The 17440-nt window shown below is 40.7% G+C and overlaps 1 protein-coding gene across 3 annotated transcripts in view; it reads left to right on the forward strand.

The window, feature by feature from the left end:
• pou6f2 (POU class 6 homeobox 2) overlaps window positions 1–17440 on the forward strand; it is a 68617-nt gene that overhangs the window by 3570 nt on the left and 47607 nt on the right. For 2 of the 3 annotated variants that reach the window (XM_029457698.1, XM_029457700.1), the window contains exons 3-4: window positions 2536–2723; window positions 16526–16623. In XM_029457698.1, coding sequence (XP_029313558.1) covers window positions 2536–2723; window positions 16526–16623 — 286 coding nt within the window. Of the gene's footprint in view, window positions 1–1476; window positions 1636–2535; window positions 2724–16525; window positions 16624–17440 lie in introns of those variants that run through there. The other variant, XM_029457699.1, reaches the window with a different exon arrangement.

Consider the following 17440-nt stretch of genomic DNA (forward strand, 5'->3'; position numbering starts at 1 on the left):
CAGTAATGCAATTTCTTATGCTAATTTTTAAATATCCCTTTTTATTACGGAGTTTTACAATAAGATTACAGTTATCCCATTATGTATAATTACATTACTCCCTGAGCTCAAATTGATAAACACACCCATTCTGGTGGCATGATTGCAAATAGGCAAAGCAAACTGTTTTGAAATGAGGTAATTAACAGCCGCGTAAAAATGGTGAGAGATGTGTTGCCCCCCCTTATCCTCGAGCCTCAGAGGCCAGAGGAAGATTAGAGCTCTGATCTCATTCCCAGCACTTGTTTGGAGTCTGTCAGGAAGAGAAATGCCAGCATTAGAGAGGTACCGCCACACTCCTGATATGATGAAATAAGGAGAAAAGGGGAAAGGGAAAAAGATGGAGGGATGGACAGAAAAGACCCTGCCCTTCTCTGAACTGTCAGTAGCTTGTTTATTCTATTTTTCATTGTAGCTACTGGGGCAAAGATTCCCATTTTTCCTTTATTTTTTCCCTCCCCTAACAAAAACCACTGCTCTCATTTTTTATCGGTCTTGCAAACTCTCATGCCCCAGTGAAAATTACATTGTGAAACGGTGGAAATTTCAGGGCTGCCTGTGCTCTCCCCTGTCCCTCTGAGCTTTCAAGCAGTCAACAGACTGTGAAGAATAAATAATAAAAAACTATTGATTATTTTGATGACTGCAAGATTCAATTAGGTATTAATTTTGCCCTCCAGTGGACCTATCAAGCAACTCAAAGGAGAGGAGGTAGGAGGTGGGGGGGTAGACCCAAATGCATGCAGAGTGTGGCCAGGCTCAGACAGAGGGGAAAATGTGTTTACCTCGGCGGGCAGAGAGGTGCATTGATGCGCAGTGTCCCACATTTAAGTGCTCCACAAATGAAGCCCTGATGACTAGTGACATTGTTACTGGGGATATGAGTATTGACCAGCCGCCTCACATTTTTAACGACAGCTTAAACTATTTCTATTGATTAACATTTTCATAGATTATCATGTGTCATATCAAAGAGGGCTGATTCCCGTGATGAGCACATTAAAAGGGCCCCTCTGGGCAGGGACTCATCGACCACCCTGATAGAAGCGGGAGGAGAGTTAAGGGGGGGGGGGGGGTGTTGATGGGTGCAGGGGCAAGATAATATTTTTTTCATTTTTGTGCCCATATGTGCTGGTCACCTGTCCTTTGCTCGGATATATTTAGGTTGGAGTTTATTCATAAATAAAGAAGGTGGCCGTAGTCCTGCTGCTTTGTGTCTGTCTCAGAGCCTGAGGTGGGGTGAACACTGTCTGAGGAGTTCTCCAGTCAGAGGACACAAGGGGGAAGAGACAGGGGGAGTGAGCGTGTGTTTGTGTGTGTGTGTGTGTGTGTGGGAGGTAGAGAGAGAGAGAGAGAGAGAGAGAGAGGGAGGAGGTGACATCTCCAGAGCCTGTCTTACGAAGCAACCTCAGGCTTGAACCTGTGGTGGCTATACAGATACACGAAGGTTGAGGAGGCTGCTTCTGGTTCAGTAGAAAGCATGTACTAGCTGGTGTCTGCGCTGTGGTAGCATGTTTTAGCTGCTGGTCGACTGACTTCAACATTTGGACTTTGTGAAAACTCTTTTTTACTCTTTTTGTCTGGAGCTTTCTTTAGGTAAGAGCAACGGCTTATAAAAAACTTTTGATAATTGTAAAAGTCCACTTTTCTGGATTCTATTAACTATGTTGGATGTTCCTCGAGATAAAAGCATTCAAACCTTTAAAGCATTCATAAACATGCTTTTAAAAAATGTTAAACTGTGTTCAGTTTATTTCAAAGTTCCTAATTCTTTCTCTTTGATGAATTTATTGTATTCAAGATGTTCAGACATGTAATGCCCTGATCGTGTCATGTAGATGCTGTTCATGTTTGTTTCTAAGTGCTGACAAAAATGCAAATAATTGGGAGACAATTTTTGGAATATCTGTGACTTCATCTCTTGTTTAAATCAGGCCTTAAGTTCATGTTGCCTCACACTCTGCTGCAAGATGTCACCTTTGATCTCATTTTATGTCCCCAAATGTGTGAAAATTGATATAATCACTGGTGTGTATTTTCACTCGTATCTTCTTTTTAGATGTAGAATTATATTTATTTCATTTATTTATCAGCGCACAGCCCGTGGACCTCTTTGTAGACTGCTGTCAGCTTAGTGTTTGCTGAAGATGAGGCACATGTCAGGTAGTAATGAGCCCTTGGAGATGGATGTATCACCGTTTTAGGACTGCAGGGTATAATGGTAACGCCACGCGATCCGTAACCGTTCTTCACCAGGCAGCAGCCGGCAGTATCAGCGGGGAAGCACCAGCCTCAGATAAAAGAGAGCTGGAGAGGGAGGGAGCAAGAGAGAGAGGGAGAGTGATGAGTGAGCGATAGAAAGGAGAAGCTGGGTCGAGAGAGAGAGTGAGTAGAGACATAGAGAAGCAGCCGGTGAGGGTGAGACGCCGAAGCACATCTAAACAGGGGGTTTTTCTCTTTTTTTTTCTCCTCCCTGTTTCCCACCTGGGCTCCCAGCTCCCTCCAGGATCCGATGATTACAGGGCAGCTGAGCAAGCCGCTGCTCTCCCTGCGCAGCGACATGAGCGCAGCAGAACTCCGGGCGGACAACAAAGCGGCCACCCCAGACAGCGATCTGAACGACGAGCCCCTTCTCCTGCCCTCCGAAGCCACGGACAGAGAGGGCACTCCCAACAAGCTGTACGGTAAGTCGGCTCACGCCACCCGTTTGTCCCTTCTCTTTCATAAAGCTGCTGGCTGAGGGCTGGTGTAGGCAGCGGTGAGGTGAGAACAGAGAGCTTCCAGTGCTGGGACAGGTGTCAGCAGTGTCAGGCAGCAAACTAACTTTAAGTGCAACGACCGAGCTAATGTTTGGCTCTTTTGAAGATTGAATTGTATTTTATGTCATGTTTGTGTGTTAAGATGTTTCATGTACTTTGAGACTTCAGATGTTGTTCTAAAAGCAGTTCATCTTTGTAGGGGACAGTCTGGTTAGTGGAAAGTGTATTGACTACTGCACAAATGTTCCTTTTGAAGATGCGGTACCTTGTGTTGTACTCTCTTAAATACTGGATGCTTTATTACTGTTGTATATTTTATGGCAGCATCTTTGCACGACTTTCCGTTTATATAAAATGTAGTTAAAAGTTTAATTGACTCTTAAAAACATGATTTAATCTGTCAGGATATTTAGCTTTCCTTTTTTGTTAATTAAAATTAAGAAAATTGTATTTTTGTTACATTGTTAGAATTTATAGCGACTTATGCAGATAAATAATAACTTAGTTTATTATCAGCACATCAGATATAATATTATTTTTCTAGATCATTGCAGACACTCAGTTTATTCAGTCTTGTTTAGTCTTTTGGCATCTTCAGTGCATCTTCAAAATGAGCCAATTTCTATATCAGCATGGCTCATTATTTATTATTTAGTTATCTCATTAAGATGATGGATACACTTTTTAGGTTGTGTCTAAATTGTGTGTTTTGTTTGTAATGAGATGTTCATGTGGACTAATGAAATCACTGGCCCTCATTATGAATCAACAAGCTTAATGATATAAATTACCATTTTAGCAAATTAACTAAATATATGATGTAATGAGAAAGGTAATGTAGCGCTTAAGTATTTCTTTTCCTGAGAAGCTTCAATTAGAGAGATGTTTATAGAGTTATTAGAATTAAATATAATTACAAACTGAATATTTGTAATTACATCCACTTGCAGTGTCGAGCAGATTTAACAGATTTGTCCTTGTGGAGAAAGCTACAGAATTTAAACTTTAATTTATATATTTAATTTCAAGGAAACGTTTTGCTCTCGTCTTTGTGGAACGTATCCATTTCCACTAAACTAATTAATTCCAAGATTTTGTTTTTATTCCCTTAATTTCAGGGGGCTTTTTGTGAAGAGACCATTATAAATATTGTGCAAAACAAATTTGAAAGACTTCTTATGAAGCTTAACATATCATCATCATTTACCCATGTCAATATTTGATATTATTATTATTATTATTATAGTATTTGTTTTTTTATGTAGATGCAAGGTGACACAAATGTCTCTCTAATGACTTAAGATGCTGGTTTCTGTTTTGCATATTAATCATGTCTGATAGTGATGGTCTGTTTCTGCATTTCTGAAAGTTAAACCGTGTGTTTATTTGTGTATCTGCATATCTTAGTGTGTATGTGTGTGAGATTCTGGCATATAATTGTTTTATTGCTGGTTATGAATTTATGCTGCAGTAAACAGTGCATATATTAATTTTTTCACAATTGTAATGGGTGATGTTAATAGAATATCATTATGTCAGGATCTGTGTGTGTGCACGTGTGTGTGTGTGTGTGCACGTGTGTGTGTGTGTGTTTCCTGGGAAGTGGTAGAGTATAGTATAGTTCCTATATACTAAGCTTGCCAAACATTGGTGAACGGAATAAAATAAGGATTTAGACAAGGGATAGCAAAATATAGCAAATCAGTTTCAGCTGTCTTTTAAATCCTTTTTTCCAAGAATAACCCGAGGCGAGAGTCTTCTAAACAAGGACTGTGTACAGCAAGATTTGTCTCAGAAGTGTTGCAATTTGGTTTAATAAGCATCAAGTCTCTCCCTCTTTCTTCGTTTCTGATCTCTATCAGTCTCTAACTGACTCCTCTCCTGCTGCTCACTTACTACTCTCTGCTTCTCTTTATGCACGCACACTTAAATGCTTTAGTATTTAATTACATTAGAGGTCATTTTGGTTTTACATTACCAATGTGAACTATAATATTAAGAGTGTCTGATGGTCTGTGTGATGGCTGGTCAGATCCTCCCCTGTGAGAATATTTTGGGGGGATGGTTTCTCTCTGGCCGATGGCAGAGCCCTGGGCTGTGCCATCGGCAGGTTGGATTTGGGAGCCGTTGCCCACATGACCTGTCAGACAGAGAGAAAGGCAGGGACCAACGTGGAGACGCGGCAGAGTCGTATCTTTTGCTGGGGGACATGTGAGGGAAGAACAGAAGAGAGTGGGGGGGGGGGGGTTGTAGAAGAGGGACTCAGCGTTTTTCTGTACATTTCCTCAAATGCTTCCAGACAGAAGGGAAAGGTTTGCTGATGGTGATTGGTCACTTCCATGTTTTACTCGTGTTTTGTTTGGTATTTAGTTAAAGTTTGGTTGAAACTAATATGTTAAGTTGATGGGTTATATTACCCTCTATGAGTTGAGTCTATGAAACCTCTCTAAAGCCAATTGAGCGTAGCACATGTGGCTGTAAAGGTAAAAGCTATCTTGTTTATCTTAATTCCTGACAAGTTGACATTTTGAAGATGTACAATTTCCACACAATGAGTGTTTGCACAGAACTCTCACCCTTCTATTATCAACATGAATGCCACTGATATGAAAACAACCCCGAACTGAGCCTTTAAAGTAGGCCTTACATTATTCAGTGGTTTTCTTTATGTGGTTCTGAACTGTGCACAAGCCACAATATTAAGTTTGTTTCCCTTTACTTGCATTGTGGTGAAGAAGCAAGAGTATTTTGTTAGTGTATCCAAAAATAACAACTTTTTGCTGCTGTTATTTTGCATAACCTCTCCGATGCATTGCTCCAATTGTATGACTGGACATTTTCACACAAACTAACACGTGTATCCTCTGCACACACACACACACACACACACACTTAATAATGTCAAGGAAATGTAAATCATGTTCAGGCTTAATTACTGTGTCTACTGTGTTGACAGAACAATAAGGATCTTAGATACAATGGACTAAGTTTAGTTTAATTACATGCACACACAGTGTATGATACACACAAGTGTGAGGATAGTCTGTAAGTCTTCTGCTGAGGACCAGCTACAGCTAATTAGTTATATACTCCCACACAATTTATGCAAGATCTCTTGTCGCTGGGGCTTTTTGCTACAAAAGGTCTAATAAATATGCAACTCTGGCAGTGCACAGTCATATACACTGGGGCTGCAGCTCTCTATTATCTTAGTAATCCAGTACTCTACCCATTCTTCCATCGATTAATCGAGTAATAAAAGAAAATACTATCAAGTATACAAAAGAGAAAATAACACTGAACAAATAATTGGTTTCCTTTTCTAGAAAGATCAACATTGTTATTGTTTAAATTACACACAATAATATAAAAACTAAACTCATTTAGTGCATTTAAGCATCATATTTCCATTCTGGGTTTCAAGGATCCAGAATAACTTTGTTCACCCAGCGCCCCAGAATCATCCCCACGCTGATATCGATGCCTGTCTACTTTGTGCTGCGATTACATGTGCTATGAGTTTCCATATCTAGAGAGCGCGCCCACAACTTTTCATCCTTGCAGAGTTGATGTATGACTTTTAGTTTAAATCCCTGAATACTGTGTATAAGGGTTTGTGCTAGTGCGAGAAGGCGAAGGCAGTTGGAGACAATGACAGCAGCGGTCATGTTTGTCTACAGTGAATTGTCCACCTTGCACACCGACCACATGCTTACTGCAGTGGTGAAAGGGTCGTTCTCCTCCTAAAAGCTTGCCTGTGCAAATAGTCTTCCACTTCAGCTAACAGGGGCTACGAGGCACCACAAACATCCTGCCGCCGTGTATTTATTCCAAGTAGAAGTGGACATTAGTGGGAAAGCTGTGGTTAGTAGGGCAAGCAATTTTTTTTCAAAGGACGGGATGGTGTTGGATGCGTACAGTTTCTGTCTTCTCTTCTCAAGCAAATCTCCCCCTTTCAGACATCAACAGACAAGATAATAAGACACTCAGAGCACAATTCCGTATTATATTCAGCAACCAAAGGCTCATCTCTTGTCAGTTTGCATTTACTCTCCCAAGGATGTGACGCTTCTATCATCATGCTGTCAAAGGGAGCCAGGCTGGAACGACAGGAGCACTCATTTCATACACTTACTGTCTACATGAAATGGTCTGCACTTATTCGGATTCTGCCAAAATGGTGGAACATTTTCACAAAGGTCACCTAGAGACCCCCCCTCCCCAAAAGAGCAAAATGAATCTTTCATTGATTCCTGGTATTAGAGGTCAATCAGAACAAAAAGTCCAAACCAAATGCCACATCGACTGTAATGCTGCCCCTGGCTTTTATGTATTTCCAGGTTTATTAGGCTTCACTTACAATAAAGTGAAATTCATTTCATCTGGACTATTCATGGACTAGTCACCCACATACAAGTTTATTATGTAGAGTACTTGTGGAGTTGCATCAATAGAAAAGTTGCAGTACTCCTCCTTTACATTTTCTCACAGATTTTGACTTTAAAATCTAGTATTTAACACTAAATTAGTTTCATTATTGTGTGTGCTGTTAACACCTTTATCTTATAATGCAGTATACTTAATGAAAGACTCAGCTGCAAAAAACGTAAACTGATAGTAAGTAAGTTAGCTCCAAGCGTACCAAAAAAACAAAACACAGTTGAAATATTAAATTAAATTAAATTATTTCTCTTTCTTTTTTTTAAGTTCCAAATTTGACTTTTATTTCTTATTTATTTCTGATTTATTTCTTATTACAAAACGTAAAATACACACATTTTGTATATTACCTTACTTAATGCATACTTCACAGTATTATTATTAGTCTAGATAACATTCTTAATAACATCTTTCATGCAAATTTCTTTTTTTTCTTTGCAAATTCATACACACTTATACTGTATACATAAAGAGACATACTCTCACACACACACACACACTGCTGGAGGCACACGTTGTTATTATTTTTGTGTAATCAGCTTAGTAAGCAGGATGCATGGTGGGATAGCCTGCTTGCTGATGCAAAGAGCCTTGTAATGTTGTGTGGTGAGGTTAAGTAATAAAGTGGCGCAAACCCAGCGCTGAATGGGCCACGCTGAGTAAATAAGAGTGGATAAAGGAAGACCGAAGGAGAACACGTCTCTCCCCAGGAGGTGGATCTCATTATGGGGATTTCAGCTGTCTGCGTAAACTTGAAAACAAGCTTAATGCATGCCTATAAAGCAGGTGTAATACATTTGCTAATGTGCCCGCTAGTGGCTACAGCAACACAATCACTGCGTGGCATGGAGGACACGCAGGACGGGCACAAGGAGGACTTCTTGTTTTCGATGCAAACAGCAGGAAAGGTCATTAGGTTTCACGGATGCTCGGTTATGTAGAAATGACTTTGAGCAAAAACAAAGAACTTCCAAATAACTGACAATATAATTCTCCCTGTTTGTATATGTAGAGTTAAGAAGATTAGTGTTGCCTTGACTAGAAAGTATTCCAAAACAAAAGGACATCACACGTTCTGTCGGTGCATAGCTGTGGAGAAAAGAAATTGAATTTCAATATGCATTTATTTTATTTATACACTGTCTTTAAATTGGGAAATCATTTTTTTTTTTTTAAACGTATTTGTTGTGTGGCATGCGCTCCATAACCAATATCAATAAGCCTTTCATGTAGAGCTAACAAAGAGGCATCACATCTCCCCTGGCACGGACACGGTTGGTGTTGTTGAGATGTAATTGAAGCTGCAAGGGTCACATTTTTGGAATAGAAATTACAATCTTGTCTTTGACTTGTGTGGCGTGAACCAGAGATGCATCCCACAGCCCTTGTGTCCTTCACAAGCCTTTATTATTTATAACGCTCGCTCTTTGAGCAATGACCAGTACTAATGCATAACCTTCTGTCCTTCTGGCTGATTCGCTTCCTTTGAAACCAAAGATTGAGGTAGAAGAAGTGGGTGTATGGTGGATGAGGCAGGGGTGTGGGCGGGAGGAGGAGGAGGAGGAGGAGGAGGAGGAGGGGAGTGCTAGTATAGGGCAGTGGAGATCCAGGCTATCGAGAAGTTATTATGTTTTTTCCCTTTATATCTGAGGATGTGGAATAACACTGTGATGATTCTTTTCCTACAGAATAGAGTTATGGGCTTCAAAGCAATACTATTTCCAGACGTCCCTCCTTCCACTATTTGTCTGCTTCCCCAGAATAATGTGCTGGGAGGAGTTGGGTGTGATGGGGTGGGCTGTGTGTCTTTTTGTTACATGATTATTTGCTTGTTTCCACCTTTACCCACTCAGCTCTGTTAATATCACTGCAACAGGGGAATACAGTAACAACTAATACGTGACCTTCTCCAGATAAACTCATTTCTGTTTAGCGTACAGTGGTAGCAAGATATCGTCTTGTGCAGCTTGTATCACCTGATGCTATCCTATAGTGATTGAGCCTGTGCTGCAGCACTGGTGTGATCCATTGTTATTATACCTCTATGACAGAAGGACTGGGTGAGGAGGGGGGGGTGGGGAGAAGAGGAGGCTTTGAGGGGGCAAGGGGTAGAAAGTGGGACATAGGCAGCATTAGTGCCGGATAGCCTGGGGGGCCCAGGCTGATGTGTCAGGCATGACATGTGGGTGTCTAGCCCCCATCGCGCACACACACACACACAAACACACACTCCGCCCATGTCCTGCAGCTGACCAGATGCAATGCAGGTTGGACACAAATCCAAAAACATCCTATTTTTATAACAGTTTGAAGATACTCGTCAACTGCAACTAATGATTATTATTTAAAAAAATTAATTTAGCAATTATTCTACTAACTGTTGAAAGAATTAAGAAATATCACCTTGGGCTCTGGAAAGGTGAGATGGACATTTTTGACTATTTTCCAACAAAACAAAAATATTTTCAAAGTATTTTTCACTTGAATTTAGCTTTGTGCAAATAGATTTTGTTCTTCTTCTTGTATTTAAGTGATAAGTAGCGCTGCAGCTCTTTCATTATGGTTTAATCTGCTTTAACCTATCAATAAGAAATGTGTTTATAAAACAATAACTGGAAAAAACTGACAAATGGAGATTATTTGTTATAAAGCGTGATAACTAATTGATTATCAAAATTGACAAATCTTCTGTAGATCAACTAACTGATGGATGATCCTTTCGACTCGAGTCATACAGGGTTTCTATACAGACAAAGTACGAGGAGTGACGCAGAGTGAAAGCCTTTATTCTACACAGGGTTGCAGGCTCCCGGCAGCAGAATCCTATTTACAGCAAATATCATTTAAGTAATTTAGGAGGAGGAGCAATAGTGAAGCAGGCATCTCCTAAAAGGCTTACAGCTCTCTAAAGCTAGTCTTCATCGCAGCGTCCCACCTTCGCTGATGGCTGTAAAAGGATGAAAAATAATTTGGATTGTTATTTGCCTCTTTCAACCCTGAGCTAATCAGGTTGACATTGCTTTGGGAATGAGGAGGACGCTCTATAACAGATGTGCTCACGTGCAAAGTGTCCCCCAAGTCCCCCGTGACAATGCAACACAAAAGCCCCCCCCCCCCCCCCCCCTCCCCTTTCTCTTCCCTTCTCCATCCTCCTCTCTCCATCACACCATCTCTCCTTCTTGACCTTTGAAATGGGCATTGCCTCTTCTCACCAATTTACCTCCCTCTGGTCCCTCTCGTGCTTGTGCTGCTTCCATCTCAACTCCAGCATCGAGAGAGAGACAGGTAAGAGCTGGAGAGCAGAGCACTCTTCATGTCGAAGAGCCTTTTGGAGAAGACCTGTGACCACGAGTGAGAGCATAAGTGTTGGAGCACAGGGTCCTTACTGCTCTAAGCATCGTTTGCATGCAGATTCTCCGTCCATTCTTCAGAATGTGGGCGCTTACGTTTACAAACTGAAGTGTACCATTTTCTTTTGTTTACATTTAAGCCAGCCAGCAGAGACATCTATTACACCATCGCATCCATTTCCTCTCTGCCTGTCCTTCTTCTTCTGACCTCTGAGTCTTCCCTCCGGTGCTTGTGGCTTAACAATCACCTCAGAAATAGTCATAGAACCGCTGAGGTGTAAAATCCTCTCTGTTCGGCACACTCCACGGCACCACCTCCCTATGTAATTCCTTAACTCCATAATTCCACTTTGTGCCAGAATAATGAATGAGATAGATTTTTTTTCTCCCCCGTGAGGTCTCCGCTCTTGCGGGATGAGGAATCAGGCTTTAATGTTAGAGGCCCGGAGAGAGTGGCCTGGCCTCTTCTCCCTCTTGCCCCGCGCTGGGCTCTTAATTAAGGAAATGACAGCTCTCCAAGCAGCAGTAGCCATAATGTAGCTAATAGTGTTACAGGCAGCCACTCAAAAGTCTGTCTCTGGTGATTTTCTATCCCCAGAAACACTATTGACCTATAGCAGCTTCTCCACCCCAGCCTCTAAACAGAGTATTACTTCCCTGCCGGTCTAGAGGGAGCCATCTGACTAAGAGCACCTGGAGTTATTGGCAGCAGATTATGCCCTGTGTTATTGTTGAGGGCTTTGGTGGGAGTAATGAAACACTGAGCTAAATCACTGGTGATTTTGGCTCTCTTGCATTCTACAAGGAGTTAAGTAAATCACTATAAAGCCGACACTGCATATTATAGGCTGCTGTCCTTCATGCGGCACCACACATGCCTTGTATGTAACATTAGTTTTTGGACTTGCGGCTTTAGATAGAAAAGTAAAATGAGCTGTCGCTCCACATTTCGTTCTCTCTCAGCTCTCTCCGCAATGCAACATCACTTCACTTTCCAAGCGGTATTAACAAAATCAATGGTCAAACAATCTGGGACAATTGGTCGTGTATTGATGGAATTAAAGCTTGTGTATGATGTGGCTTGTTTTTTTTTTATATCTGGGCCCATTCTTTATGCTTCAACAGCTCACAGATCGCTGTCCCACAAACGCTCTGAATCAACACACACACACACACACACACACACACACACACACACACACACACACGCACACGCACACACACACACACACACACATTTGATGATGAAAATCATATTGCTTTTTTTTTTGCATGTTCTTGCGCTATAATTCTCTACTCCAATAATTCAATTTATAATAACAATTAAGAATGTAATCATCTTATAATCTTCAGCCTTTTTAAATGTGTTCACATGTGAAATTATTTTCCATGGATTAGATTTCAGTGGCAAAATGATTGACACCATCTTAATAGCAAACACATGCACTCAGCCAGACATTTTCAAAAGGACCATTATAAAATGGGGGTTGGCTGTTCATTCTGAATAGCCTGAATCGTTACCAGGCCTCTCTCGTACATTTGACAACTTACATAATGCATTTCCACTAAAATAGCTTAAGTGTTAAAGCTTCTTTTATGGGCAAAAATTGATTCATGAATGCTTTGAGGCGAAAGCTAACATGAACACAAAGCTTTCAATAACACCCATTTTATTCAGACTGTCAATGTATGAAGCGGTTGCATTAGACAAGGTGGCATGCTGATTGCTTTATGAAATCCAGGCTAATTGTTTTGTGGTGTAGTCCTTGGGGCACCCTGCATTAAGACAGGCCGAACCAAGTCAAATAAATATGGCTCTTTGGGCGCTCCCCCCCCCTCAACCACCCACCACGCACACACACACACACACACGCACAGCACAGAAAGACCTTCTGCCTTGTGTGGCATTGAAAGTCGCTCTCCAGTGGCCACTTTAGTGATCAATGAAAGAGAATTTATATAGTGGTGGTGGATATTGGCAATATTGCCTTGACATAAGTCACATCAAATGGCACTCTGTGCCCTGTAATATATATAATATAATAATTTCTCTTACATGAAAAAGTATTTTCATTGAAAATATCACATCAGTATGCGTTTGGAATTGATGCGACTTGATACATGTCATCCATCCTCTTACTTAAAGTCAAGGCCCTAAAAGCCATACATAACTGTACATTTGGGGGCTAAGCAGCTTTAATTTGAGGGCACTTGTGCCGCTACAATGGCCGTTAAACTGCTTAGGAAGATGAAGCCTGAATGTCCCAGATATATGTAAAGCTATGTTGAATGTGCATCGCCTGTTCTTTAATCCGTTTGGCCTCTTCTTTCATCTCTCCTCACATCAATACATCCTTTCATTCCATTTTACCCATTGTGTAACCTGCGTATAATCACAGCATCAAAGGACTTTCTTTCTAGTAAAGGTTTGATCAAGATATCATCTTTCCCCCCCCCCCCCCCCCCCCCCCCCCCCCCTGTATATAGTATTAATCTCCAACTGGAAATCCATTTAAGAATTACATTGGATAAGTAGATTCTTTCTTTTTCTTTTTTAAAGCAAAACATGTACAAATATTCTAGTAATAAAAAAGAATTGAAGACTGATTCCCCGGGCATTCCTCCTGTCAGCTATTTAATTTAGTTAAAGAAATTACACAAATCCTTTGGGGGGAAGATGTGCATGTGTATTTATTTATTATCGATTTTTCCCCCCTGCGATAAACGTGTTAACGTTACAGATATTTGCAAGGGGATGAAGCTTTCTAAGTTATTGTGAAACGAAGGCATCTACACTTTCTATACATTATTCACAACCAATATCTTAACTACAGTCTTGAGCCGTACAGTTTGAAGCTGTATTGATGAAGTCTCGTTCCTTCATTATAGCTGGATTGCTTAATTTAGTTAATTGGCTTTGTTATGATGATAAATTGATAATTCACCGGCGTAAAAGTTTCTGCCTGTTTATTTTATGTTGCCACAGTTTGGCAGCAGCGTGGTTGTAAAGTTGCTGTAAATGTAAATGAGACTGAACGACATTACTTTAATTTGATAACATTAACTGCTTAGAGACCAGTAAAGAAAATACAGCCTCATAATATTATATTAATATGATATTGTACTTTTATACGTCACTTTATATCGACTCTACTACAGCCACAAAGTCGTCCCTGTATGTTCACATTAATCTTAGTGCCAGATACTGAGTGCACAGGGTGGGGCTGCGCACAACGTGATCCATAATGGGTGAAATAATTGGTTAAAAGAGACTGGCTTGTCACAATATCCCCGTGTTGCGAGGTTGATAAGCGTGAGGATGTTGGACCTTCATCGAGAAGCAGGGCCAGCCAGCCAGAGGTAGAAACCAGCTAGAAAAGCAGGCTCCCCCCTTGGGCTTTCACATCAGCCATCAAATGCTTGAGGTTTGTTGGGTCATGCCACTCACCAATTATTTGGATTTTATGTAAAGCTGGAAGATTTTAGTTGGCGGAGGGGAGTTTAAAATGTAATGCATAAATATACGTGACAGGCAATGAGAACTTTCTGGCAAGGCTATTCAATGCCGCTTTTAGAAAAGAGACTAGAAACCACTGCACACACTGTGTGTTTAAGAAGAACTATTCATCCTTTAATGAATTAAAAAGACACAAAAGATCACAGCTTTATTCTTTTTTATTTATTTTTTAAGATTCCATTTCTGAAAATCGATGGAGATTGGTGGAAATATGATTAAAACATTTTTTATTCATTGCATTGTGCGATTCAATGAGGTTGTGTGGCCTTCAAACACGTTTCCACATAGTTGGTGTGACTTCATCTACAAAATCTACTGTTGTTTGAAGCAAACAGTACATTTAAACAAATTAAAAAAATTGTTTTGACTTTTTGTGGAGGTTTTTGTATCATACATTCAAAACAGCTCAGTTGGCACATAACCTAAGAATTTTACTGTGCTTCTAAATTGACTTCCAGGCATTCATCTGTACTTAATAAAGCCTTTTACATTTTAAATCTCAAATAAAAAGGAGACATTTTGTCACGATTTATGGAATGAAATGGAATAAAATAGCTTTATCCTCCACATTTGCAATTCCTTAATAACTACATACATTTAACATTTCAATATATTTAGTTAAAGTCCGTTTTTTGAAAATGAAAACACATTTTTCCACTTGGTGTTTGACACAGCTGGGGGATAACAAGAGTCCTGCAAGTATTAATGAAATAATTGGATTTTTAAAGCCCCTGAAAAAATACTGGATATTTCTCTGTAACATGAAATGTGACTAAATAAGCGACAATCAGGGGGATAATATTCATAATTCTGTTTTCACTTTACCTAAAACTAAGAATTGTTTTGTTTTCGAGGCCTTTATATCTACATAGGGAGCGGGTCCTCTTCACGTTACACCGTCATGTTCACACACAGAGGCGCGTTGTGTGTCTCTACGTTACCTGAAGGCTGCCGTAGTTCTATGACACTCTTGGAAAGTGTGAGGGAAGGGGTGTTCAGTCGGCTGCAATCTGCAACCTCGCCGCTAGGTGTCACTAAAACCTACTCGCTGGACCTTTTTAATTTCAGAAAAACACATTTTTATCCCCCTCAATAACGTACCTTGCAACACAAACAAACCATCCACACTTTCAACTGAGCTCCGCCCACTACAAACCAGAGAGACGAGCTTAGACTTAAACAAAACATACAGAAAGGGAAATAACCCAAACTGTTTTAACAGTGGCAGACTGAGAAAACAAATCAATTAATGTTTTCAACAGGCAAAAAAAGGAAGAAGATTTATGTCTCCAAAATATATATATTTTTAAATACAGACAAAAAACACAACCTTTCTCCAAAGAAAATGCTGAAATACTTTGGATAACTGCGTGAAGGTCAATCAATGACAGCTGTATTCACCCAGGTTAAGGCTTATGTTGTAAAACATGGCTGCTGGTATCAATAAAAGGACCAAAGTTGTCATTCCACTGTATTGACAGCCTGTCAGTAAAGGAACCTTTTATAATAGCACATCGTTATATCACATTTGTTTTCTGTGGCACCTTCACCAACTCATGACAAAATACTTTCCTCCTCTGAAACAACATCTTTTCAATTCAATTCAGAAATACTGAACCTTATTGTAGTTACATATATTTTTTAAACAAAGTAATTTTTAGTCAGGTGGTATTTTTCCTCTGAACAGTCAGTTTATGGAAAGACATCTAAGAGACATTTAAATTTTTCTGACAGTTCTTTCTGCGAGATTTCCTCGTCTTTGCACCCAGCGAGCCTTTGTGTCAACAGTGAGGCGTCGATATCATCGAGGTCAAAGGGTGAGGGTCAAAGCATTCTCTCTGAACTTTTACAACAACCCACACTCGGTGCACTGCTGAGAGAGTCTGTGAGATGGTGATTGCTATGATAGCCAATCGGCGGTGTCCTTTGTTTTCCCTGCAGCCATCAGCAAGCTTATTATCATGTCCCTGTCTGCTCCACTCCACTCTGCCCTCATAGCAAACAGGTCTAATTGTGTCTCGTAGCTGCAGGCTCATAGCGGAGGGAGGGAGGGGGGGGGGAGTGGGTTTAGATGAGTGATACTCTGTGATGTAAATGGCTGAATAATATGGCCCCAGCGTTTGTGGTGGAGCTCTATCTCTCAGTGGTAATCTAGGCCATCGGGGACCCGCCAGTATGCATCATCCCCCATCAATGAGCCTCTCCGCTGGTTGGTAATTTATTCAGCGTTACAGCTGTTATTGATAAAGCACTTAAATACAAATTCCCCTCCTTTCCCGGCCGCCCTCCTCTTTGTTGTAATATCACAACGTGGTCTGTTTTGTGTGTTTATCTACTTATATCGTCTGTGTTGATCTAAGGTGGATTCTTTGTTGTCTCTTTTTCTTTTCTACACGAATCTCTGCCTGTTCCTCTCCCAGGAGCTCGTGACGGTTCGGTCCAGTCTGACACCAGCAGCAGTCCTTCTGAGCAGAGTCACCTGGGCCAGTGCCACCCAGCATTCTCAATGGGTCCACAGGTGAGTGAGGGGGAGCTGCAACAAAGTTACACAAGTTATTACACCTGTACTAAACTATAAAAGTTGACTTAATCTCCTTCAAGTCCTTAATCCTGTGTTTTTATTGGTTTGAATTATTCCACTCTATTCTAACTGACTTCTGACCTCCTAAAACAAATACTGCGAAAAATGTCACTGACTGAAGCAGAGTTGTCAGCCTCATCAGGTTTCAACCAGCTGCTCCACACCTAGAGCAGTTAACAAGGAAGGGGACAGCAGATATAAAGGTACAATACTATCAGGTTTTGACTAAACGTTTCATGCTGAGGTCAAAATATGCCTGAAAAGTCCTAACGCCTCCAGGCCTGAGTGTTTGGATTGTCCCCTTCCTTATCGTTCCTTAAACCACCTTTTGATTGTATGAAATCAAACATATCTTTGTTCGACTGTAGCAGTGTTGTGCTGTAACCGTCCGTGTGATACTGTAAAGATTATAAATGATTGGACAAAAACTCATGTGAGGCTATAGACACAGAACACAGCCGCTACACCGTGAATCATTTACAGCGCGAATGTGAGATCGTAAAGTATTTTGTCCTCACACATCAAATGTAATTGAGTAGTGGCACTAATGAGCTGACAATACAGGCCTTGTCAAAACAAGCAGGGGAGCAAAGAGCCCGAGCCTGCAGCCCTGTTAATAGCTCAATCAGGCGTTGTCCTATCTGATTGGATTTATTGGCCTGGTGGCTCTGCGATGTTTAATGAACATCTATCTCATTAGTGTTGCTCAATGTCACCGCTCAACACACACACACACACACACGCACATCGAGCG

Source organism: Cottoperca gobio, chromosome 20 (assembly GCF_900634415.1).
Source record: "Cottoperca gobio chromosome 20, fCotGob3.1, whole genome shotgun sequence".
NCBI lineage: Eukaryota > Metazoa > Chordata > Actinopteri > Perciformes > Bovichtidae > Cottoperca > Cottoperca gobio.